The sequence below is a fragment of the Megalobrama amblycephala genome, linkage group LG13, assembly GCF_018812025.1.
Source record: "Megalobrama amblycephala isolate DHTTF-2021 linkage group LG13, ASM1881202v1, whole genome shotgun sequence".
NCBI lineage: Eukaryota > Metazoa > Chordata > Actinopteri > Cypriniformes > Xenocyprididae > Megalobrama > Megalobrama amblycephala.
In genome coordinates this window covers 34,473,349-34,501,180 of record NC_063056.1, presented here as the reverse complement: position 1 = coordinate 34,501,180, position 27,832 = coordinate 34,473,349, and the positions used below count along the sequence as shown (strand labels likewise).

At 38.0% G+C, this 27,832-nt stretch overlaps 1 protein-coding gene across 2 annotated transcripts; it reads right to left on the bottom strand.

The window, feature by feature from the left end:
• Window positions 1-7: 7 nt before the first annotated feature.
• On the bottom strand, window positions 8-18,409 carry snx27b (sorting nexin 27b). Of its 2 annotated transcripts, none has more exons than XM_048152738.1 (13): window positions 17,836-18,409; window positions 12,285-12,516; window positions 11,975-12,167; window positions 11,790-11,854; window positions 8,286-8,390; window positions 8,115-8,193; window positions 5,612-5,775; window positions 5,435-5,524; window positions 4,405-4,554; window positions 4,127-4,255; window positions 3,992-4,051; window positions 3,855-3,917; window positions 8-3,239 (listed from the first exon to the last, which is right to left on the bottom strand). In XM_048152738.1, the coding sequence occupies exons 1-13, from the start codon at window positions 18,159-18,161 to the stop codon at window positions 3,195-3,197; spliced, it is 1,701 nt and encodes a 566-aa protein (XP_048008695.1). In that variant the 5' UTR covers window positions 18,162-18,409; the 3' UTR covers window positions 8-3,194. The 2 variants fall into 2 exon arrangements, with proteins under 2 accessions (XP_048008695.1, XP_048008694.1); XM_048152737.1 differs by having other exon boundaries at window positions 3,869-3,917; window positions 17,836-18,406.
• Window positions 18,410-27,832: the final 9,423 nt, after the last annotated feature.

The window sequence follows — 27,832 nt, the reverse complement described above, 5'->3', positions numbered from 1 at the left end:
GGTCAGCTTTGGGTCAATAAATCAATTTATTTAAAAGAATATGTTACAATTTATTATAATGCTATGACCAAACATTTTGCTTTTACATTAATTCATGTCAACTTGAGATTTCGATTTCAAAACCTCCTCCAGGTATACCGTTTGTTTTATTTGCAGTATGTGCCCTACATTGCTTATTTTGTTTTTTACTACAGTCACTTTGTAAATGTACTTGTGCCTTGTTTTTGAAAAGGTTACCCAAAAACTCACAGCGCTGAAAATACTGTACACAGAGATATTTGTGTTTGAATTCCATATTCAAATAAATTAAAGTTTTAACCAATAGAGAAAAACAACCAGAGCAAACAAACAGAGAGAACGAAAGAGTAAAGAATGAGAGAGGGGGAGAGATACACACAGACGAAGCTAAAAGTCTCATCTTAAAGTCTATGACAAGCCATCTGACAAGAAAGAAGAGATATTTGATCTGTACGCTTACGCAGAGGCTTTGCATGTATCCCATGATAACCAGCATAACCGTTATACAAGACATCTGTTGTAATTCAACACAACATAAATCCACTGATTTTTCTGTTCAAAGGCGTTGCTCACTCAGTTTGTCTATTAAAGGAATAATCCTGGTTGAATACTGGCTAATTCATTTTGATTCGGGTCTTTAGTATAAAAAAACAACAGAAAACAAAGCTAAAGTCAAGGTTATGGTTGGGCTAATATTTAGAGGATTTAAAAGCAGAAATATGAAGGTTATAAAACATGGATTTCTCTGATAAAACTTGTGTATTATGTGAAGTTGTTCATCAATGTCGTTTTAGGGTTTAGAAGTTATGTTGTAATAGCTACGACATTGTAAAATTACACAGAAAGCGTAAACAATCTGACACAAAAATTGTGTTAATACACATTATTATTGGCTTGTGACTGTATTAAAACAGTCAGTATTTCCAGACTGGCCCCATTCATTTCCATTATAAGTGCTTCACTGTAACCCAGATTTTTTTTAAATTACTTTTTGTGGTAATTAACATTGTGGCATTGTATTGAACCAGGAATATTCCTTTAAAGTCAATGAATGTGATGAAACTAATGGAACAATGCAGGACAGAAATGGCATGCTATCAGTCTTTTAACACAAATCACACATACGTACGTCATTTAAAAAGTGCAAAACATGTCCTGACTGGTCTGAAGTGACAGATTTGTATGCGCCTGCGCTACAAGAAATAAAATGGGTGGGGGGGGGGAAGAAGAAGAAACAATCAAACGCTCACACACTCAGACATGGTTTGATGCAGACAGCTTCCTGTGCGGTCAGAGCCACCTACTGCTGGATGAAGGCATGGCATCCACAACCAAGCAGCCAATTCAGTGCTTCACATTTATAACACTGTTAATACAGCTGAAGTTATACATGAGCAGAGAGAACACCCACACAGAACTGTTACAGATTAGTGGGCAGGTGTTCAAGATCGATGGCCAGACCCACACAGACTCTCTGCAGATTTACAACACTTATAATTCATATTCCCCAGCCCTTAAGTGTTCACTTGATAAATATTTTGCCTAATTTAATCATAAATTAGCTACAAAAAGTACTGTGTCAGCTGTGTTTAGGTCAATGACATGCAAGAGTGTCCATGAAAAAAATAAAATAAAAAAAAATTATTATATATATATATATATATAAAAAAACATTATTAGATTATTCTGGTTAACTAATTTAACATACGGACACTCCCAGTTTTGACAAAAAAAAAAATTGAAATCAAAATATGGGCTTTGTAATTACAGCAAAACATCTCAGGGGTATACAAGGGGCTTCTGAATATTGAGAACCACTGATTTATGACATTTTCCAAAAAAAAAAGTATTGTTTTTACCATTATTATGAATTTGAATTATCATTATATTTTGGAGGGAGTCACATCACATGACATTTAAAAAAAAAGGTTATGTATGTATGAATCACATTTTTAACATATTTTGAATAAATAACAGATTTAAAAGGAGTGTCACGTCATTGACCCGTTTAACACATTTTTACTAGGAGAAAATCCCATTAAAATCTGCACAGAAATTCCATCTGGGCCTGGCGATGGCCAATGCAACCAAATACTGCTTTGGAGAATAAAAGACAAATGAGAGCACAAAAAAAAATTAAATTAAAAACCTCAGTTCAGCTAAAGGGCTGAAAATCTGTACAAACCTACTACCAACACTGTGGCAATAGTGAGGTAAGAGACAAATTAATGTGGAAAAGCATGGAAAGTATTGATCTGTCTCTCTTGCCCTCGTTTCTACTCGCTTGAAAAGCTTTTTCTCTTTCCCTCTCTCACTCTGATTGTCCAAGTGGAAAATGAAGTAATGTTTCTATTTTATAATCATTTTTTTTTTTAAAGGAGCACTATGTAACTTATTTTCTTTTGAAAATGTACAAAATTTATATAATGAGCAAAATCCATCCTCCAAACTGTGTTTTTGTCTTATTCTGAATCACTACGGTACGCCTATAATAAGCGTATATTCGGACTATTAGTAGCCCAATACCTGTGTGACTCATTATAGACATAAACAGAGAGAAGTAGCTCCGGCCACAATGTTCTTTCGCAAGACACATGCGGTTTTGTTTTTTAACCGCTAGAGCGCCAAACAAGTTACATAGTGTACCTTTAAACTGATACATTCTGAGAGAGCATCTCTGCCCTCACAGGTGCATGTGTTAGTGTCATCATGATGCCTTAGTTTCCACGCCTTTAATTTGACGCACGCCCCAGAAGCACAGTTCAGTCTCTCAGTTGTCTGCGTCTGAAGACCTCGTCTTGTGACCAGTCACATGACATGAATTAGTCACAATGCTGGTGCCATGTCAATGACCACGTCCGTCTCCTGGAGCAGCCTTTCAGTGTCGTCTCTCCTGTCCTGAGCTGGCGGTCAACTCCAGTACGTCCAACATAATTCTGTCCAGTCCAATGAAATGAAATGATGGCGTAAGTCTTTAAAAGTCTCTTGTAGTTTCTTATTTTCATCATTGCACTGTAGTTGTGTCATTTCCTGTTTCATATCTTCGTATTTCAGTATGTGTGTATCAGTGGTGGAGTACAAGTAAGCATATGGGACTGGTTTGAAATGTCTCTGTATGTGGCTTTTAGTGTACGTGTGCATGTATTTGAGAATTCAAGAGGAGATGATCTCTTCATTCATGTGCCTCCATCCCTTCTGTGTCTCAACAGCTGGAAGATATTCTGTCAAAGATAGACAGGATTCAGAAGAGCACACATTATGGATGGACATTAAAGGGTTAATTCACCCAAAAATGAAAATTCTGTCATTTATTACTCACCCTCATGTCGTTCCAAACCCGTGAGACCTTCGTTCATCTTCAGAACACAAATTAAGATATTTTTTATTAAAGCAACGTAATTAACGTCATTCAAGGTCCAGAAAAGTAGTAAAGACGTTGTTAAAATAGTCACGTAAACTGCGTAGGAGACTGACCGGGGACAGACAAATTTGTTGAATAAAGTCATTATTTTTGTTTTGTTTTTGCACACAAAAAGTATTCTTGTCGCTTCATAACATTAAGGTTGAACCACTGTAGTCACGTTGATTATTTTAACAATGTCTTTTAACTACTTTTCTGGACCTTGAATGATGGTAATTACGTTGCTTTCTATGGGGCATAAAAAAAAACCTCTTGGATTTCATCAAAAATATCTTAATTTGTGTTCCTAAGATGAACGAAGGTCTTACGGGTGTGGAACGACATGAGGGGAAGTCATTAATGACAGAAATTTCATTTTTGGGTGAACTAACCCTTTAAAGTCCACAATTCTATATGGAGGCAGGCAAAGCCTTACCTTACCGCACATACCATCTTTACTGCAGTTTTTATTGTCCTTGTCCGTGGCCTCCTCTTCAACCTGAAAAAATATATCAATCTTATAATAACAGAGCGAAAGGCAAGCAAACACTGATTTAGAACTTAAGTACCCACCTCTTTTCTCCATTTGAGCTCACAGAAGACTCTCTCAAAGCACTCGTGCATGTAGTTGAACTAGAAAAGAGAAGGCATCTTTAGTGCGCAAGAATAAATCCAGGTTGCAAGATCACATGTACGTACGAGACTCACATAAGGAGTGAAGATTTTGACCCAGCGAGGTTTTTTCTCCCCTCGTGCGTACTCAAAACAGAAAGCCATTCCCTCTTCATCCGTGTCCCATCTCTGCATCTCGGACCATTCGAACGCTATCACCTGATTCTGTAACGACACAAAGGGAAAATCATTAAGCAATATAAAATTGTCATCTGAACTTATAAAAGTAAGTTACTGAGTGGTATCAACAACACATACTATAATCATTACACCAAGTAAGCAACTTTTCACTCCTTCAAAGCAAACACATTCACCTCTAGAGTGCCATCCTCTGTGCACGCATGGAGTTTAAAGTGGCGGATGCTTATCGCCGTGACGACGTGACCTTTCCTACGCGAGTCACAGGAGCAGTGCGGGAAAGTGATCTCATTGTAGCCCTCGCATGTCCTCAGAATACTTAAATACTACAGAGGAAGAAGGTACAGGAATATTAAGATTAATTTTTCACAATCACTTTTCAATTAGGGATGCACTGATATTAAAAGTTTTTATTATTATCAATGTTTAAAACAGTTGTGCTGCTTAATATTTTTTAAAAGAACAACATTTATTTGAATTATAAATGTTTATAAATATTTAGAAGCATTTTAAATGTCTTTATAACAATGCAATGTATGAAAAATTGTGGTTTTATACTTTAGATTTGCAAATCTTACATTTAACAGTGTTATTAAATGATTACAGCTATTAAAGATTAACTTAAAGTGAGTGTTAGATGATGGCAAATATAATTTAATAGTAATAATAGACAAAATGACAATAATCAATAACATTCTATTTTTAAAAAAATCAAATAAAAAAATAATCTAATCTTACAAAAATAGAATATGTGCTGTTAATCTATATATTGTGCATCCTTTTTTTCTTCAAGCTACTTCAAAAGGAAATTCAGTCATATACTTCTAATGTCGTAACAAACCTGTACGCTGTTATTTTTTCTATGGAAACAGAAAAATAGTCCACATGACCTGTGTTTGGCATTAAAAGTCTTCTGAATCCTTACGATAAATGTGTGATAAACAGACCATAATTTAAGTTAACATTCACTCTCAAATGTTTAAACGTCATGAGATTTAACCTTCACCATGTGCAATATTTGATTTGAGAGCTGGATAATTCGAAATTTAAAGGATACCAAGATTCAAAACTTTCTTTTTGCCTTCCACAGATGACACTATGGTGAGTAAATGATGACCGTTTTCATTTTTTGGATGAACTATCCCTTTAACCCACAGACCTCCACTAATTCCAATAACTGTGAATTTGCATTGTTTGGTGACTGACCATGGTCATTTTCCTCTGTTCAGTGAGCTTTTGGAGCTGGTAGGATTTTTCTCCCACTTTGATGAATCCCTTTTTCACATCATCCAAAGCCTGAGAGAGAGGACACAAGTAAACACTAGAACAGACTGAAAATGCATTGCCACAAACACACATTTTCTTGAAAACAAACACACAGACCTGATGGAAGCAATAGTTGATAGCCAGCTCGTTGTCATTGAGCAGAATCTCTTCCTCTGTGGTGAAGAGCCACTTGCGGAGCGTGAGGCAGGTGCCTGGGACGGCAGATGTGTAGTTCTGCACATACAGCTTATGTGGAAACTCATTAGGGGCCAGCTTGCGTGCTGAGAGATCGAGAGAGACAGAAATATAGGCGTAGATAAGCAGTAAGAAACCGGGACAGGGAGAAAGTGTGAAAGATGAAGATTCAAGAGTATTTAATAAAGTTGTAAGGACTTTATTATGTACTTCATTTATTAGTATATATTACTTAACATTATATCATGAATATTATAAATTTATATATGAAATATATATAAAACTAATCCATAAACATTGAGCTTGATGTGAACACAAGACCCTGCTACTAGTTGAGACATCCTGGTGAAACATGTTCAAAGCTGCTCTATGAAACACCAAATACACAGCACCCACAAACTCTCCTATAAACACTAACTAACTGCTTGGATATTTTGGGAGCAATTAAAGATACAAGTACAGCAATTTTGTGACGCATCAAATCTTAAAATGTGGATGGGGCTGTGAAGTAATTTTAACATGAATCACAAACTCACACATACTGGCCGAGCACATTTTGCCTTCATTAAGTGACTGGATAAGAAGATTAGTAAACAAAGAGGCTTGTATAATTCAAGAGCCGTGAGCTAACAAACCCCATACATGTAGAGCGCAGACAAGACAATGAAGACCTTAGTGTGTATGTGTAATTATTTTAAAAACCCTATAAAACAAAGGCTGTTTCTGCTTCAGAATAAAAAGGTAATTAAAAGGATTAAAGTAACACAAGTAATACAAGTAACACTTTACTTAAAGCCTTTATGCATAATTCATTATTAAAGTATTTTTAATGCATTAATTATGCCTTATAATGCATTGTGTGGTCTCATGAATGATGAGATATAAAAAGCATATAATGCAGCTTTAGAAAGACAACCAATTTCAGACGTATCAATGAATCTGTAAATATTATAATGAATTTTAACTGGTCCATAAAAATCCCAGTTACATAAAAATGATATGAAAAACTACAAAACTTGAACATACCCAATTCGTTATAAGAAATGATAACAGAAACAGTTCTACTAGGGGTGAAATGGTTCTTATATTAAAAAAAGATCTGCCACATACAGTACGATGTATGTTTGTATTGCATAATTGAGTAATGAGTAATTATGGTAATTCTGCATCAGTGAATTGGTTTACATTTAGAGAGAAAAAAAAACAACGAATCTGTTTAACAATGAATTAAAGTACACTTTATATAACTTGAGGAGAGCAAACAAAATGCGTAATTATTTTGTTTCATAAAAGCTTCATTTTTTTGTGATTTGCTTTACCTAAAGTGCCCCCTTTATGCTCTATCTAATATTACCTTTCATCCAGTGTGTAATGTAGCGGTTAGTAAATGCAAAAGGTCTGCAAAGTTTTAAAGATCAAAGTGCATCAGAAAAACAACTTGTCTCCTAAAAGAAACAGTAATTCTGAACTGCAAAAACGAGTCGTCATTAATTATGTTACATACCTATGTCACAACATAAATTTGCATAATACCAGCCTGTGGTATTCATTGGCTGCCCACATCTACTTTGACCCGCCCTCAAACACTGTAGTTGTTGCTGAGGCCTCGAAGAGTTTGGTTAGTGTTGTTCATGTTGAGAAGATGCTGTTTTGAGCTCTGTGAATCCACTTTGCATGCACTTTCAAAGGATGAGGACTCGCACTGGAATTGATACTGAAAAACCAGACGCCATTGTTACTGTTCGTATCACTGTGTATCAAGCACTGAGGAAGCCTCCTGAGCTGAAAATTAAATATGGTAATAGGCGTTTCATTTCTGACACGCGCTGTAAGCGGTCGACCAATCACAACAGACTGGGCCATCTGGCCAATCAGAGCAGCTTTGTGGAAAGGAGGGGTTTAGCAAGACTAAATCTTCAAACTAATTGTTTTCAGAGTTTTTGAGAAATCAGGTAATGTGTAATGTATTTGATGAAAAAATTAAAGTGTTTTTTGACCTTTAATGCATGTAAATCTATTATACGAGACCTCCAAAACAAAATGAGGAACCTTTAAATAGCATAATAGGGGAGCTTTATCATCAAACCTACACTTTACCTACACAGGGAAAACTAATCAGACAATAATGATTTGAGTTAGTATTAAATACATCTCTCGCTCTCATTTCTGCCATGTGATTTTGAACATTCATGGTGTTTACTATTTTGTCAATGATCTTTGTGATAACATGTTTATATCTGTTTTATTTAAATTGCAATACATGTTAACATTGACCTTAATGTTTGCCAGCAATTTCATGGTTTTCAAATATTTTTACTGACCAAAATTTTAAAAATCTGAACTATTACACCCCTAGTTACTAGTATTACTAACCACAGGCATATAACACTGTCATACAGGAGAAATGATGAAGAGGAGCTCTTACCAAAAGAGTGGTTAATGACTTCAAACAGAGCAAAATAACTTGCAGTAATGCTGTCCATCCCAATCTTTGTTACTACCGCCTGAAAAAAAGAAAGACAGGGAGAATGAATGAAATGTGTGGATATGGAAACTGATACATTTGCTATATTGTCACATGAATTAAATACAGTACCTGGTAGACCTGGTCTGTTGTGCAATTCTTTCGCACCCGGACAGTAACTGTAGTTTTGTCTGGCATGGCTATCCTTAGCTCCACATCAGAAACACCATTATAGTTCTAGGAGAAATGAGAGGGGGACCTAAAAATACAGTACTGCTTGTCCATTGTGTGCCTGAGAAACACCCTGACAAGGTACAGACTCACACTCACAGCTGAGCAATAGAACATGCAAATGGGTTCACAAATAACAACAGGACTGCCACATTTTTAAATGCTGCTTTTTCATACTGAATAAATACATGAAGATCCTCAACAAATTAAAGGTGCCCTAGAACTTTTTTTTAAAAGATGTAATATAAGTCTAAGGTGTCCCCTAAATGTGTCTGTGAAGTTTCAGCTCAAAATACCCCATAGATTTTTTTTAATTCATTTTTTTAACTGCTTATTTTGGGGTATAATTAGAAACGAGACGATTTCAGGTTGTGGCCCCTTTAAATTGTGCGCTCTCCGCCCCCAGAGCTCGCGCTTGCCTTAAACGGTGCATAAACAAAGTTTACACAGCTAATATAACCCTCAAAATGGATCTTTACAAAGTGTTCGTCATGCATACTGAATGTATGCGTCAGATTATGTGAGTATTGTATTTATTTGGATGTTTACATTTGATATTGAATGAGTTTGAGGCTATGCTCTGTGGCTAACTGGCTAACACTACACTGTTGGAGAGATTTATAAAGAATGAAGTTGTGTTTATGAATTATACAGACTGCAAGTGTTTAATAATGAAAATAACGACGACTCTTGTCTCCGTGAATACAGTAAGAAATGATGGTAACTTTAACCACATTTAACAGTACATTAGCAACATGCTAACGAAACATTTAGAAAGACAATTTACAAATATCACTAAAAATATCATGTTATCATGGATCATGTCAGTTATTATTGCTCCATCTGCCATTTTTCGCTATTTTCCTTGCTTGCTTACCTAGTCTGATGATTCAGCTGTGCACATCCAGACGTTCTGCCCTTGTGTAATGCCTCGATCATGAGCTGGCATATGCAAATATTGGGGGCGTACACCCCGACTGTTACGTAACAGTCGGTGTTATGTTGAGATTCGCCTGTTTTCCGGAGGTCTTTTAAACAAATGAGATTTATATAAGAAGGAGGAAACAATGGAGTTTGAAACTCAGCGTATGTCTTTTCCATGTACTGAACTCTTGTTATTTAACTATGCCAATATAAATTCAATTTTTAATTCTAGGGCACCTTTAAACAGATATAAGACCAGATCCATCTGTTTTGGAAAGACATACAGGCATTTTTACGCCCCGGGAAGACTGCCTTGATCCTAATAACTTTTAGGAGAATAACTTTTTTCCTTGAAATTTTATTTTCTTATTTCATACTTCAATTTCTCTCTTTATTTGCATAATATGGTAAATGTGGTATCCTAATTACATATATTAAAAAAAAAATATATATACATATACATTTCATTATTATACATTCTTTCTTTAAAAAATGGCAGCTGTTAAGGCAATGAATTAAAATAAAAATATGATTTCAGCTGACGTCTGGATTTCTTCTTAATTTGAAATACTTTTAAGCCATCTTGTGGCCCCTTTGGAAGTATGCTAAGGTCCCCTGGTTGAGAACCACTGCTTTAAGGACCACTTTATAATTGACTGATCTTCGGGTTTCCCCATTTCATCATATTGAAGTGACAAACATTGAACTTTTACTGTAATACCATAAATAAACTGCATTCAATATGAAAACAAAAGTAACAGTTGAACTGAATTGAGTTGAATAATCTCTAGTCTCTTTATCAGTTTGTCCCCTTTGACAGTCAAAACGTGTTAACAGGCATGTTTTCTATGCTAACTTATCTATCACACTTTGTCATTGATGGGTCTTTTTTGATCGGTGGCCATTGCCCATGATCGAATTTCTGAGTCAAGTGTGATTGCAAAGCTGTGTGCACCATCTTTCTGTTATACACAGTTATAATCAAGCTAAAGTAGGTTTTTGCAGGGCTACAGTCTCCTTCTCTTTGTCCAGTTACTCATTTAGCTGTCTTTCGAAGTGTCTGCACAAAGCAGAGACCAGATGATGTGTGATTAACTGTATACATGAACTGTAGTCCAATAGAGTGCTGCAGGGATGATGTATTTTTGTAGGCCAAAACACGGAAACAAGTCAGCATTTTAGCACTTCCAGTTCCATCGTCCCCAAGTCAACAGGTTTTTTTAAATGCCTGAAATAAGGTCTGTGGTTAAAGACAAGCTCAAGATGCTTTCACATTTTATTCTACAACATAAAATAAATCTGTAATACTCACTTGTGATTTAATTTAAAGCTTTTATTTGTCTTGAAAAAGCCTCTCTAGGTACTAACATGTGGCTAAATGGGACTACAGAGGGTGCCAGGGACATTAAACAAAATAACGCTGAACAGGAAAATTATTTTCCCCCCAAACCAATTCAGGACAAACTCCACCCCGCAGCTGCAGCCGAAAGATTTCATTGGTTGTGTCAATCAGTGCTGATGCCTGCACAATGCTACAACAAATACTAAACTCTATCCCTTCCCAATGAAACTGGCTGCAGGGCGGGATTTGTGCTGAACTAGTTGAGGGAAAAAGACAAGCCTTGCAAACTATTCTAAATGAAACATCCAGGGAAAATGTTTTTTAAATAAAGACAGGAAGAGTTGTCGGAAGCTTAATGATGGTGACGTTGAAATCATGCGACCACAGTGTAGTTCGATTATAGCCAACATTTAGCTTTTACTTCTGCCGATTGTATTTAAGCTTTAAAATTCATAAAAGTTGTGTTCATTTATGAAGATTATCATGATAAACAAAATGTGTAAGAATCATAAATGTGTTGTTTTTGATGGTGACACTAAACCAAAAGCCAATGGAAAAATCCTATTGAATTTTTGTTGAGGGAACCAGGGTGATGCTAACTTCTGTGTTGGCCTATAAAAACACATCACTGCAGTGCTCTATGCCTGTTAGTCTGTTGGGTAAGAAATGGCACAAATAGGGAATAAATGGAATAGAATAAAACAGGGCATGAAATCTTTTTATCATCATAAGATGCTTAAAATCAGGCCTGTCCTCCCTACCCCAGAGAACATACTGTGCATGTCCAGACAGAGTGGTCATGTGATTACTGAGGATGAATGGCACCAGACATTCCCCATGGTACACAGATACTTCCCATTTCTGTTTTCAATCACCAAATGAGTGTAACCACACCAAACCACCTCTAAGCTATCCTTCCTACTTCAGATGACCCTAAGGGCAAAAACTTTGGATAAATATCAGCTGGAAAGGCACTGTTTGCCTTTTATACATGAGACATACCCCCGTCTGCAGGAAGTGACGATTAACAGCAAGTTCTTTTTGTACGTTTTTATACAGTTATAGTTACAAACTCTATTGCAATAATACAATTACTGTGATCTGATACCTTGACAGCCCCAATATACACAATGCCTTACCTCATCAGACTCTGACAAAAACTCCTGCATGATGTCGCTCTCGCCGATTACCCGAACAGAACATACTGGTGAGATGAAGAGGGAACAGCAAAAAAAAAATAAAAAAATAGACAGAGAATGTTGGAAACATCTGTAAACAGTTATTTTCTAGATTTTCATCTCATTCCTGTGTCGTCCCCTCTTACCTTTCTCCAAATATTCCTCCAGTCCCCGTCTGCGAGCGTCTAGCTGCTGCTCAGACAAGGAGAAAGGCCATTTCCCTGGCAGCTTGGGAAATGCAAAGTTAGCAAATTCCCTCTTCAGATTCTGATGCAAGATGGCAAACTCTCGATAGCGCTTCGAGCACAACTGCCTGCCTGCCATGTACACGTTGTAGACCTGACACACACACACACACACACACACAATCCTTTTAAAATGATCCTGAAATCATCATGGAAAAAAATATCAGACTGAACAAGAGGCGTAAGCAGGCACAGCAGATAGAACACTCACAACAAACTTCTCCCCATTCTGCTCCACATGTTTGTAGGTGGGCACGGAGATGGGCACGGCCTGCTTGTCACTGTAGTCATAGCAGGACTGCGAAGAGCCATCGTCCCCAGGATCAAGGCTGTCCGTCTCTGGCTGAGGAACCGACAGGACAGCCAAGACCAACTCTTTCTCTCCTGCTCGGATGAGATCTACCACCTGCTTATGAGTGGCCCCTTCCACATTCACCCCATTTCTGCAGATTGAAAAGAAGAGAGAAGGATCTGGTTACAGAATTAAGCCTTGACTCTCAGTCAGTACTTTATACCAATGTGACATTCAATGGTTAATGCTATAAATCTTGCCTTACCAGGACCTTTTAGAGGGTTAAGGTCAGATCAGATATCTCTTAATCCTGAATTACTACTTAGGTGGAGCTTCTGGAGCTCCTATTTTATGGTCTAATCTTTTCAGGACTCAACAATAAGAATGTGGGAGAGTTTCGGATCAGTTGACGAAACTGTTACTTGCCCTTTCAAACAAGTGCTGTGATGCCACTGAAGATTTTACATTTGTTGATCCTGTACAGCCATTTTATGCCTTGCCAGCAAGAAAACCAAACATTTCACTTAGCATCAATCTAGCTGGTTAACGTAGATGGTTTTTTCCCCATTTTTCCAAAAAAAAAAAAATGTAAGAAAGAGAAAGAGAAGTAAGAAAGTGTTAAAAAATACTAACCAAAATTTGCATCCTATGCCATTTTTCAGCAAGTGTATTTATGAATATAGAATTACATTACAACTGTATAATATCCAGTTTGTTCCAAGTTTTAGTTTTGTAAAAATGTATTACTGTTCAATAGTTGGGGCCAGTAAGATTAATTAATTTTATTCAGCAAGGATGCATTTAATTGATCGAAAGTAACAGTTAAAGGGTTAGTACACCCAAAAATGAAAATTATGTCATTAATTACTCGCCCTCATGTCATTCTACACCCGTAAGACCTTCATTCAGTGGCTTTGCTCTCAGTTGAGGCCTCACGGAGCCATCGGATTTAATCAACAATATCTTATTTTGTGTTCTGAAGATGAACAAAGGTCTTACAGGTGGGTGAGTAATTAATGACAATTTTTATTTTAGGGTGAACTAACTCTTTAAGACATTTACATGGTTACAAAAAATGTCTGTTTGTTCTTCTATTCAAAGAATCCTGAAAAAATGTTTCCACAAAAATATTTAGCAGCACAACTGTTTTCAACATAGATAATAAGAAATGTTTCTTGAGAACAAAATTAGTAAATCAGCACAATAGTATGATTTCTGAAGGATCATGTGACACTGAAGACTGGAGTAATGATGCTGAAAATTCAGCTTTGCCATCACAGAAATAAATGACATTTTAAAACATATTCGAATAGAATAGTTATTTTAAATTGTAATACTATTTCACAATATTCTAAATAAAAGAATATTCTAGGAGAATGAAAAGATTTCATTTTGTCTCAAATATAAAAATGCATATGTAAAAATAAAACTAATCCTTCCTTTGTGGCCAGAGAAAATGTTGGCATGTCAAATAGAAATATGAACTGCTGGCCCAACTGATTAGTAGGGAAAAAATCCATAGATTTCAGCTCTGCTAAAAGTCAGGTTTGATTAAAACAGAGTTCTCAAGAGATGACTGAGCAGGTCTCACTTACTCAAAGTGTCAGATCTTCTGCCCTGATAACCTGAGTTTGACCTCAAAATCTCTATTGTATGTGGTTGAAGCGTGGAAGCTGTCGGTCTGACTGTAATGCAGGTTTCAGACAGCATACAGGACAGAAAACAAACCCTGATACCCCAAAGCGAACATGTGGTCCAAAGTGAGCTGAAGGGTTTCAGCAAAAACAATGCAGTAAAATCACTACAACAAAGTACTTAAGAGTTACTCAACAGCAATCAGCAGTGCACTGACATACTCTCTCACTCGTCTGTTTCTCGTAGACACTCAAATACGCTCGAAGTCAGCCACTCAAAGAGCTCCACTGAGCGCTCACTCCTCATCCTTACTGTACATAAAAGACTGGTAAATATCACGCCAGTGAATCATAGTTTTGTGTTGCCCAACCGTGGCTCCAACCTACAGTTTGTCCTCACAGCATCTCCCTCTTTTTATCACTCTATAACAGGGATTCTCTAGCCTGGTAATACCAGACTCTGCTACTTCACTTTGCTTCGTAGACAGAGTCTGGAATGGCATAATAGAGAAGTGTTTTCTCTCTCGCTAGGGGGCGCTTGTCTGAAGTTTAAAATCATTGGTTACCCGTAAGCCAATCAGATACGTTTAGTTATGACGTATGTTATGGGCCTGTACAGCCGCATCGAAGCACAGACATCATGCATCGAACTCAAATCTATGATTTAACTTCCACTGTAAACCTGTTGTAAACACATGATGATGCGAGCGAAATACCGGAGTGAACATGGCTGTAAACGACTTTTGCAGATTATGCGAAGTTAATGCATCCCGAAGTTTGCATCCCGTGTCTCGTTTCCCATTTCCGCGGTCGTTTCGGTTTTCGATTTCTCTAACCTACAATGTAAAACTCGGCGCTTAGCATTACGTCACGGCTCTCAGCCCGCCCTCTGTTCGTTGATTGGCCCGGCTGTTTCCATACCGGTGGCAAACACAAAGCTCTGACGCTGTATCAGACTGAGTACAGAAGCGAAATGAAATTGAGCGGAAGTAGGAAGTCTGACGTAGTCAGGCTAGGGATTCTCAACTCTGGCCAAAAATAATAACAATAATAATTTGTTACATTTATATAGTGCTTTTCTGGGTACTCAAAGCACTTACATAGGGAAGGGGGAATCTCCTCAACCACCACCAATGTGCAGCATCCACCTGGATGATGCGACGGCAGCCATATTGCGCCAGAACGCCCACCACAAACCAGCTTATTGGTGGAGTGGAGACAATCGGTATATGGGGATGATTAGGAGGCCATGATTGACAGAAGACAATGGGCACATTTGGCCAGGATGTCAGGGTTATACCCCTACTCTTTTCGAAGGATATCCTGGGATTTTTAATGACCACAGAGAGTCAGGACCTTGGTTTAACGTCTCATCCGAAGGACGGTGCTTTTTGACAGTATTGTGTCCCCCGTCATCCCTGCTGGCCTCACTAACACCTCATCCAGCAGCAACCTAGTTTTCCCAGGAGGTCTCCCATCCAGGTACTAACCAGGCTTTGTCCTGCGGGAAACCAGTCTTGGGCTACAGGGTGATATGGCCAGCTTTGCTGCAGTCTAATATATTATATATATTATATACACAGCAACCAGGGAGCACAGAAAATTAAGCAATTTGAAGGTCTGGGTATTGATACAGGTTTCCAGATTCAATTCTGATTGACAAGTTCTTGAATCGATTCTGATTCAGTCGGTATATTTGAGGTTTTTTCTCTCTCTGCTAAAGGTGCAGTCACATTTCCCATTGTTCAGCGAATCTTCGCAGACGAAATAGTCGTTTCAATAGGAATCCATGGGATCTGCAATTTCAAGTGAGCGCAAATAATTTCTCCACGCAGACTTTACAATGGGTTCAAGTTGGTCACGTAAATTCACCATGATGATTTTCAAAATATTATAACGGATAACTTGTCCTTTTGAAATATTCATTGAAAGAACACTCTCATAAGAGTCATTCGTTTCAAGAATCAAGCCATATCGGCCACGTTATTTCACTTTGGATTCATTAAAAAGAACTGGCTCAGATTCATTTGTTTGTGAATCATAAAATATGCAAATCATTTCTTGTAATTATATCAAGATGATTATTACAGTCTTTTTTATTTGCATCCCATTAAATAGAGAATGCAAATGTGAATTCAAAAACTATTAATGAAATAAGGCCCACACTATGCAGTTAAGTGAATTATTTCAGTGGAATGAAGAGACATCTGCAGAACGGGCAGTACTGTACAAATAAGTTTTATGCAGCCACTAAAAACAAGCATAGTTTAAAAGTATGCTCTTTGGAGTTTACAAATAGATTTGAGGTGCATGTATCTGAGGGTGCTTTGCAAAAAGTGTGCACATGGAACATTTTTATGTGCTATACTAAAACAGTACATCCACAGTACAAAAGAGTTGGAGATTATAAGATGGATGAGCAATGTTTTGTCTGCCTTTCTGTCCTGAGTTTACACTGACTGATGCTGATGCTGAGCTCTGTCACCTTCAACGCCACGGAAACCACTTGTCACCATAGCAACCTATGCCAGCATCAATGAGGTGCCCTGTGAATATTAACATGCAAAACCGGAACCGCTCCAGTGCAGATTTGAGACACAGTAACATCAACAAATAATAAATCGCAACAAATTATAACCCAGACATTCCTCCTAACATCCGATAATGTAGTCCACAGACAACAAGTCTGCAGTTACATAATCATGCTGCAAATGTTTGCGATCACCACGGTTATAAAAAGGATGTGCCGATCACTGAGGAGTCTGCGAATAAAAGCTATTGTTTGCCCAATTGTCCATTGAGACTTATTTCTATTTTGACCCAGTATTGCTCAGAACAGTGCGCAGTCAAGATGAGAAGGAATGAGAGAGCTTGTCTGTTCACGGTGCTGTATGTGACCTGAATCTGCAATGAAGACAAACACGTCCAAACACAAACCTCCTTTATCTGGTGGAAATGAAGCAGCCATTCACGCAGACACATACACCGATGCATATGACAGGCACAGACACTGTGTGCAAAGAGACGTTAAAGGGATAGTTTAGCCATAAATGAAAAGCATGTCGTTTACTCACCCTCATGTTTTTCCAAACCCGTATGACTTACTATCTTCGGAGGAACGTAATAAAAGAGACTAGCCTGAATGTGACAGCCTCCATTCACTTTCAATTAATCTTTTTCCATACAATAAATGAAAGTGAAGCTGTCATTCTGTTCTATGAAAAAAAAAAAGTCATACATGTTTGGAAAAAGGGTCAGTGAATGATGACATCATGAATGGTGAGGGACTGGCATTTGTGAAAACAAAGCCAAATTCTGTGACTGACTGCAATTAGGTGTCTATTAAATTAGTCTATAAAATCAGCTTCTAAAAATAATATTTGTTATTAAACAACTATATGGGATGATTGTGATGCTGTGTGTTTAGAATATGAAATCCTTCACATAAACTGTAACCAAGTGGACAGATATGTTTTCAGTGAAGCACCATCACATTTTTGTATGCCATATAAATGTTATGTATTTTGAATATACAGTATATTTCGCGACTTAACAGCAGATATGTTGTACTGCAGTGACATGGCTGGCTAACTTTCAGCTAATCCAATATATATCAACCACTTATTAGCCAGGTTTGCAGTTGTACGGCGTAATTTCTCTTATAGGAAGCCTTTAAGTGACTCAGAAACACTGTTTACTCTCGCCTCTGGTGTTTAAGACCAAATTAGATCCCTTTCTGTCTAATAAGGGACGACGGTTGAGGTGGGCAAAGCGGTTGCTCGCGCTCCTCACGCGCGTCTCGATGAAGTCCACAGATTATTTACATATAAACTTACACTTCAAGAATACGGTCGCCCTTTGAGATTCCAGCTCGGTCTGCCGCGCCGCCCGGTAACACGGCGCTGACGTGCTGCAGCGGGGCGTAAAGTTCGCCGTTGATGCTCCTCAACTGCCCTCCTTCGCTCACTTGCCCGCGGACATTGAAGCCGTAGCCCGAGTCCGACTTGACGATGCGGACCAGCCGAGGCCCGGAGGTGACCGTGGTTGCGACGAGGCCGCCGGCGCACGTCCCCGAGCTCATACCGGAGCCGTTGCGAGCCGCCGAGTGAAGCGTGGACGGGGCAGCGGAGCGAGTGCCGTCTCCTTCGACAACATCTGCCATCTTTATTTGAAGAAATCCTGCCTCCACAGCGGGTTCGGGCGCCGAAGTGCTACATGAGCTTATTGGCTGGCGGAGTGCGTCAGACTCCAGACGGGAAAGACTGACGCTAAACCGCCCCCATCACGAGACACTGCTGCATTTGCGTGCCTTGAAAGTTACTTCTGGCACGTAAAAACAAAGCAGTGCACCATGGGACATGTAGTGCGGAATATGTATAGTGGTTACTCACTGGACAATGAGGACATAGATGTTTTTGACTTTTCATTCCACTGCATGTTTTGCATAGATTCCAGTTCTATTAAAAATAGAAAATTTATTTTATGTAGAATATATACTTAGAAAAATATAATATTTTTATTTAATTAAGTCAAATTTACAACTAGCCAATAAAACTAAATTTCTTAAGTGGTTATTTTTACGAAATATTAAAAAGTATTACATAATAGATATGTCAACAGTTAACAGTTATTACTCTTTATTGGTTTAAAGAGTAGTAAAATAGGCATCCCATCCCTTTATATAGGCTACCTAAAATGGTGCCTTTGGAGGGCACTGAAGTGTTTAATCATTATCAACATATATTTTTAATAAAAATAACTCTATAATGAGTTCCAAATGACACTCCCCAGATAGCAACTTTGTGCCGGCCCAAATCCGTCCCACAACTGCCACAAGTGGTATGATGATCTGGGCCACATATGGTGTGGTATGATGGCACTTGGGCAGACCGCTCCTGTTTACCAGATCCTAGCCACAAGCAGGCCATAGCAAAGAAATAACCAGAACTAGTGATGGGACGGTTGATACCGGGGCTCCGATGCTTCGACGCAGTTTTCAAAGCACTATTGTATCACACACTGTACCGATGCTTGTATCGAATTGACAATACCACGTGATTGATGACGTTTGAAGCTTCGAACGTCATGCAGTATCGGAAAGTCGAGACGGCTGGTTTGAAAAAAATTGGCGTTTCAGCTGATGCATTTAGGAAAATGCATTTAATCATGTTTTATGATATCGGTTTTATGATAGGTCTAAGAGACCCTGAACAGAATATAAGGGTTAACCAGCTCATCCAAAGTATTTCAACTAGCCTACTCATGTCAGTTATGATCACATCATTGTATATTTTATATTATTGATCAGTAGCCTATGTGAATCCGTTGCAGGCTACACATGACACGAGTGGTGGTCTCATAGTCACAAATTAATTTAGACGACATTAGACCAGATTAGATAGAACTGATTCAAGACAAGAGTGATTCCGTATGTCACGGACTTCCGAAGCTATATGGTGGAGAAAAAAAGTCTGACCACCAGATGTCGCTAATGCGCACTGTGTTAAAAGCTTCGAGTAATGAACCGTTTTTCGGCACATTTTGATGAAAGCCTCAAATGCTTCAGAAAGCCTCGGTTTCCCATCACTAACCAGAACTGGACCTTATCTGTGCCACAAAATCTTATATATATATACAGTACAGTCCAAAAGTTTGGAACCACTAAGATTTTTAATGTTTTTAAAAGAAGTTTCGTCTGCTCACCAAGGCTACATTTATTTAATTAAAAATACAGTAAAAAACAGTAATATTGTGAAATATTATTACAATTTAAAATAACTGTTTTCTATTTGAATATATTTCACAAAGTAATTTATTCCTGTGATGCAAAGCTGAAATTTCAGCATCATTACTCCAGTCTTCAGTGTCACATGATCCTTCAGAAATCATTCTAATATGCTGATCTGCTGCTCAAGAAACATTTAATGTGTACAATTGTACAAAATATTTGTGTACAATATTTTTTTTCAGGATTATTTGATGAATAGAAAGTTCAAAAGAACAGTGTTTATCTGAAATCTAATCTTTTGTAACATTATGTCTTTACTGCCACTTTTGATTGATTTAATGCATCCTTGCTGAATAAAAGTATTCATTTCTTTAATTTCTTTTCAAAAAAATAAAAATTCTTACTGACCCCAAACTTTTGAACGGTAGTGTATAATGCTACAGAAGCTTTGTATTTCAGATAAATGCTGTTCTTTTGAACTTTCTATTCATCAAGGAATCCTGAAAAAAAAAGTACACAACTGTTTTCAACATTGATAATAATCATAAATGTTTATTGAGCAGCAAATCAGCATATTAGAATGATTTCTGAAGGATCATGTGACACTGAAGTCTGGAGTAATGATGCTGAAAATTCAGCTTTGCATCACAGGAATAAATTACTTTGTCAAATATATTTAAATAGTACACAGTTATTTTAAATTGTAATAATATTTCACAATATTACTGTTTTTTACTGTATTTTTAATTAAATAAATGTAGCCTTGATGAGCAGACGAAACTTCTTTTAAAAACATTAAAAATCTTAGTGGTTCCAAACTTTTGGACTGTACTGTATATATATATATATCAGGAGCACTTGATAATTACAGACAGGTGTGTTGAGCAGGGCTGGAGCTGAATTCTGCAGGAATTGGTAGATCTCCAGGAACAGGGTTGGGCACCCCTAGAATCATCTTAGCATTAACAAGCCTGTTAACAAGCAAAATCACTGAAGGAAAGAAGAGAACAGAAAAAAAAGAGACAAACAGAAACACAAGAGCTACAACTGACTTCAGCCACAGCCTTAGATGAAATCATTTAAAGATAAAAGAGGACATTAAGGGCCTCATTTACAAAGTGTGCATACACAGAGATTTAGAGTTTGATCTAAGAATGACATCAATTAAGTGTCATTTACAATGTGGAGAACTGAAACCATTCAGCTGCGTGCAAGTTCAAGATCGTTTGCGATTTCTAGATTTCACATCTGAAAGAGAGGCGTACGCTCGTTTTCTGTGTGTACGTTCATTCTATGAATCACACGTATGCACCTGAGACATTTAGGATGGTTTCTGTGCAACTTTTTATAAATGAGGCCCCAGATCTCTCCAGGTCTCACCAGAGGAGGATTAAACAACTCCACAAACAGCATTATAGCTTCACATATTACTAACCAGACTGACTTAATTTCTGTCATTCATGTACAGAAGTTTAACACTCATGTTTGTTTCATTTGTAGTCACTATAATGATGATTGGTGTTTCCATTAGTTGGGCTCTTAACTCTTATAATATGTTGTACTCATAATATATAACTCTTACAATAATCATTGAAATAACATGAATACTGATATCGTTTGAAAAGTAATAATTGTGTTTTGTCCTTAATACATTTTAATTACAAAGTCTTTTTTACTGAAACATGAGATCATACAAAACTCAGAAGAATGAAAATAAAAAAATATGAGCAGAAAATGATGAACTACAAAGACAAACACAGATATGAGCAATCAGCGCATGAATCTCAACAATGGTGACAAGAAAATATTCGAACAATCAGATCAACTCTGGACATCACAAAAAGCAGACAGAACAAAATCCACAGCAAAAAAAGAAGCAAATAGTTAGAATTAAAGAAAATAATAGGACAATTCAGCTGCATAATTTATTCATGCTGTGATGCATGCTGGGAGTTTTGTACTGTTGTTCCCAGCATGCATTGCGGCATGACACTTTTGATTATCACCATTTTTAAGATTCATGTGTTTATTCTTGATTTCTTTGTGTGTCATCTAGCAGTTTTTTTGTTTGTTTGTTTTTTTTGTTGTTGTTGTTTTTTTTTAAACAGATTTCTGCAAAATATCATATAGCATGATCTCATATTGCAGTAACAGGGTTTGTAATGTACATGTATTACACTGCAAAAAGTGCTTTTCTTGTTTAGTATTTTTGTATTAACTACACATACTTACTAGGGGTTATATTTAGGGTTAGTTGAATGTAATTATGCATAATTTATAGTTATTATTACAGTATCCACATGCAATAGGTGTAACAAGGACACTGTAAAATAAAGTGTTACCAAAAAACGTTTCTGTTTTTAGTACATTGTTGTCGAATAAACATATCTTTAGTGTTAGTTTTTCTCTTGCTGCTGAAATGTTGTTAGCTGTGTCAAAAATAGTAAGGGAAAATGTGTTCAGGTAAAACAGAATCAACTGTTTCATCTGATAAAGAGGTTGTCATCATCTAGTGGTCTAATCTTACACAGTGTTTTTTAACATGTAGATGAAATGCAGTTAATCTGAAGCTTTCACCTGCACACCCACTGAAGCTAAGCAGGGTTGAGCCCAGTCTATATCAATAAAAAAAATAACGTTTTAAAATAAGTTTTCTATTTGTTAACATTAGTTAATGTATTATCTAACAATGTGCAATACATTAATGTAATTATTAATCTTTGTTATTGTTAAAAATACAGCTGTTTGTTGGTTGTTTACTTCATAGTGCATTTACTAATGTTAACAAATACAACCTTTGATTTTAATAATGTATTAAATGTTGAAATTAACATTAACAAAGATTAATAAATGCTTTAGAAGTGCAGTTCATTATTAGTTAATGTTAATTAATGCAGTTAAATAATGTTAATGAAAACTTATTGTAAAGTATTACCAAAAAAATATCTTCTGATTTAAGACAGAACAAGATCAGGCTCAGATCATCATTCCCTAAATACTTAAAATGTGGAAATCAAATATACCACCTATAGTGAATTTGTTTTGAGGTCTGGTAAAACATGACATACAAAAATTACTTAAAGGTGCCCTAGAATTAAAAATTGAATTTATCTTGGCAGAGTCAAATAACAAGAGTTCAGTACATGGAAATGACATACAGTGAGTCTCAAACTCCATTGTTTCCTCCTTCTTATATAAATCTCATTTGTTTAAAAGACCTCCGAAGAACAGGCGAATCTCAACATAACACCGACTGTTACGTAACAGTCGGGGTGTACGCCCCCAATATTTGCATATGCCAGCCCATGATCGAGGCATTACACAAGGGCAGCCAGTATTAACGTCTGGATCTGTGCACAACCAAATCAACAGACTAGATAAGCAAGCAAGAACAATAGCGAAAAATGGCAGATGGAGCAATAATAACTGACATGATTCATGATAACATGATATTTTTAGTGATATTTGTAAATTGTCTTTCTAAATGTTTCGTTAGTGTGATATGGTGATTAAGTTCTCAAAGATAATATATAGTTAATAGTATTTTTCTAATATTATAAAATTGTATATAATTCATTATATGTGTTTTTTGAGAAGTAAAGTCTGTTTTGTGCATTTCCTAAATTAATTATTTTCATTTGGCATACCTGCGCCATGACGTCATCGCACAATAAGTTGGTGCACGCCTGTGATGTGCTTCATTCGTTGCAAATGAAGAGACGAGAAGCCATCACAGCAGACTCTATCTTCTTTCATTTTACTTCTTTCCAGGTAACTGCGAAGTAAACTGCACAAAACACACTTTCAGTTTTAGCATAAACACTGTCTAAAGTAAAACGAGCAAGTTGTATGTGTTCTAAGCTGTTATTTTGTAATTTACAAAAACTTGTCGTGAGTTCAGTGTGGTTGAGCACATGATTAGCATGTGCTCCGCGATTAGCGCGAAAGCCCGCCTATATTATAATGTTTATAATAGAAATATATATATATATTATTGTTCTAACGTTATGAGATATCTTCATTTTGCATACATGGTTGTTTAATTCATGGTTATTTGCGTTACATTTGACAATATATGTGACGAGTGAATTTCATATTCAATATAATGCATCAGAATGAACTGGGAATATTGTTCATCTTCTAAATGTATTTATTTTGACATAAATTTCATGTTATTATTTAGATAAAGGTTAAATACTAGTGATGTCAAATATATACATATAGAGAGAGATATTTAATATATGTTTATTATATATATAATATATAAATGCGTTTGATGCTTGTCTGTGTATTTCAGGAATCTTAATCTTGTAAAAGAATGAGACATTTGAGTGTCACTTGGTGGATTCTGATGATGAGGAATGTTGTTGTTCATGTTTATACCCAGTCATTGTTGTACAAATGTACAAGTCATATATGTGCTGACCACTGTAATGTGACAAACTTTTGTTATATGCATTATTGATTGATTCGTTGCAAATGAAGAGACGAGAAGCCATCACAGCAGACTCTATCTTCTTTCATTTTACTTCTTTCCAGGAGTGTTACAATTTTGGAGGCACCGCTGGGATCGATGTTCGGTGGAGTGACTCCCTGACCGGCAGAGCCCATCAAGCAACATCATCCCTCGCTAGCGAACCAGTTGAGCTACAGGGTGATACAGTCAGGACGAGTGGTGAAAACGATCTGATTGAGCAGTGCGTGCACTGGTGGTTCAGTTTGATACCAGCGACGGCTAAGTCAAGTCAGTAAGTGAAATACCACTCTCAACGGCCTGTCTATTAGCAGCTAAAATGGATGAGCTAAAACATCTTCAAGAGGAAATTGGTGAGAAATTATGCACACTATCATGTGAAAAGCTGATAAAACTCTGTGTCTTCCTTCGGCTGACGCAAGAGGATGAAACACATGTGACACGTTTGTCCCTGTTAAACCTCATTAGTAACTATTTACTGAGAGCTGAGCTAGAGGAGTTCGAAGATGGCGGTATGGCCGAACTGTTAACAATTAATGATAAACTGAGCCAGCTCACAGGAGTCACAATTACTGCTCCTGAAAAAGATACAGAGAGGGAGGAAAGTAAACTTGGAGATGTTAACACAGCCCAGAGAACAATACAATTAAGTGGAGAGAATACAGCTGAATTGTTTTCTGCCATGCACATTAGCCCCACCGCATCACAAAATGCAGCCCAGAACCTAGTTCATTCTTCACCCGCTTTTCAGAGACAAGTCACCTCAACATGGCAGAAGGACTTTAAAATTTCTGGTCTAATAGGAGATCTAGGGCAGAAGGATCGGCTCTCATTCTCCAGTCTGGCACGGCAGATAGAAGGTGGGCTCAAAAAGGGCTATGCAGAACAGGAAATAGTAGATTCTGTCATCAGGGCTATCACACCAGGGCTTCAGCTGCGGAGCTATCTTGAGGGAAAGGCAGGGCTGACGCTCCCAATGCTAAGGCGGATACTTCGTTCTCATTATCAGGAGAAAAATGCGACTGAATTATATAAGCAGCTCACTACAGAAGCTCAGCGCACTAGAGAAACGCCACAAAGCTTCCTAATTCGAGCCCTTGATCTGAGACAGAAAATTCTGTTTGCTTCCCAGGAGGATGACTCAGGGTTGAAATATGATCCCGCCCTAGTTCAGAATATGTTCTTGCACACCGTCTTGACTGGATTGCAAAACGATCGAATCCAAAGTGACCTTCAACCATACCTTTCAGATCCCGCTGTCCCAGATGAAGTGTTGCTGGAGAAACTCAATGTCGCTTGTTCCAATGAATCTGAAAGACAAAATAAGCGAAAATATGAAAAAAATGGTACTGTTCATGCTGTACAGTTAAATGAGCCTACCCCTGAACAAAAACTTCAGTGCAAACAGTCAAAGTTTGATTTAATGTCACAACTGAAAAGCCTGAGTGATGATATCATGCAGATTAAAGAGTCAATTCAACAGCCCTTATCTGTCCCTCAGCAGTGTTTTGCAGTTTATGACAAAGAACCAGCAGCAGCGTCCCAACAGACATCAGGATGGACCCAAGTCCAAGAGCATAAGACCTGGAAACCTGATACAGTTACACATCAACAACAGGGAGGTCCATACATGTCTCCACACCAGTTCTCACAAAGCCAACAACAGGTGAGGGAACAGAAAATACCTCTTGTACCTGCAAATCCAGCTCAGTTGTCCACTGTTCCACCAGAACATTCTCTCCAGTCACGTCAGCATTATTCAATTGTAGAAACTCACCATGGACAGCCGTATGTGTATCGCTCTCCTCAGCACTACCCCATGTCCATCAATTATGAATCTCAGCTGTCAAGCTTTGCAGCACCGCAGTATTATCACCAGCAGTATATGGTACCACCACAGCAGCACCCTCATCAGTTCCGCCAGCCCCGTCCCTCACGAGCCAGACAATGTTTCCATTGCCAGCAGCGCAAGACAGAAGAACCTTGCACCCATTGTTATCACTGTGGCAGCAGCGAGCACTTCTCCGCTGGCTGTAAGAGTAAAGGTGCCAGGCCTCAGCTTGGAGCTCCGTTAAACAGGAGTGGGTTACCCCCAAGGGACAGGGTGTGACCCGAACGGCAGAGAAGTCCCAAAAACATGAGAAATGTAGCATGGGCCATCAGAGACATTTTGAGTCCCAGTTATTTGATAGTATTTTAACTGCCCCTTGTCAAGTTAACCATCATTCGGCCATCACGTCCTTAGTGGGGAAACAGTGCCTTGTTACCTGTTATCTACAGGGAAAAAAGACTGAAGCATTATGGGACACAGGCTCCCAAGTATGCATTATAGATGAGGAGTGGAAGGCCAAATATGCACCTGAGGTGACACTGAGAAATATTTCAGAGGCAACTGAAGCACCAGACAGCTTGCGCCTGGTGGCGGCCAATGGGGCAAACATGCCTTACAGTGGATGGGTGGAGTTGACTTTCAAGCTGGCATCTCCGGTGACCAATGAGAAAGAGTTAAACATTCCTGTGCTCGTTTTGAAGGACCAAGAATTGCCTAGACCCATCATTGGGTATAATGTGATAGAACAAATACTGAAACAAAGTGAAACAAGTGGATCTCTTGATGTGACTAATGCTTGTTTGTACAGAACTGTTAGAAGTGCTTTCCCTAGCATAAAGAAGAAAAGTGTACATACCTTCATTAACTTGGTGACTGCAGAGGACCTCAGCGAGTATGTAGTAAGAACCAGGAAGGAACCTGTGAACATACGGAAACACACCGTTATGCAACTTCAGTGTCTGGTAAACGTGCCTCACGTGCAACAAGATACGGTGCTACTGTTTGAGCCACATGTTAACCCAGTGTACCCAGATGGCCTTGAACTCTTCGATACCCTCCTCATTCTGGAAAAGGGGGCCCGGCCAATAATTACTATCAGTGTGCAGAATGGAACCGATCACGACATCACGCTCAGTGGTAGAACAGAGCTTGGAACTCTGCAGCCAGTTAAATCCGTCTTACCAATATCAAATACACAGGGTGAAGCTACAGCATCTGTTACTCAGGTTCTACCAGAGACAACTGAGGGAGATAGCAATACAGATCGATGGGACCCCCCGGTGGATGTGAACCATTTAACTCCGCCCCAACAACAACAAGTTAAGCAGATGTTACGTGAAGAATGTCATGCCTTTTCGAAGTCGGATGACGATATCGGTTGTGTTCCAGGTTTGCAACTGAGTATCTCATTAAATGATAACACCCCTGTTGCCCGAACATACACATCAGTCCCTAAACCGTTATATCAAGAGATGAAGGACTACTTACATGACCTGATTGCTCAAGGCTGGGTGGCCAAGTCTCATTCCCCTTACTCGTCTCCAATCGTCTGTGTCCGTAAAAAGGATGGCAGCCTCAGGCTGTGTATTGATTACAGGGACCTGAACAACAAAACAATCCCTGATCGCCAGCCAATACCCAGAGTGCAGGATATCCTAGATGGGCTGGGAGGTAACGCGTGGTTCTCGCTGCTAGACCAAGGAAAGGCATACCACCAAGGTTTCATGTCTCCAGAGAGCAGGTACCTGACTGCATTCACAACACCGTGGGGCCTATACGAATGGATTCGTATTCCTTTCG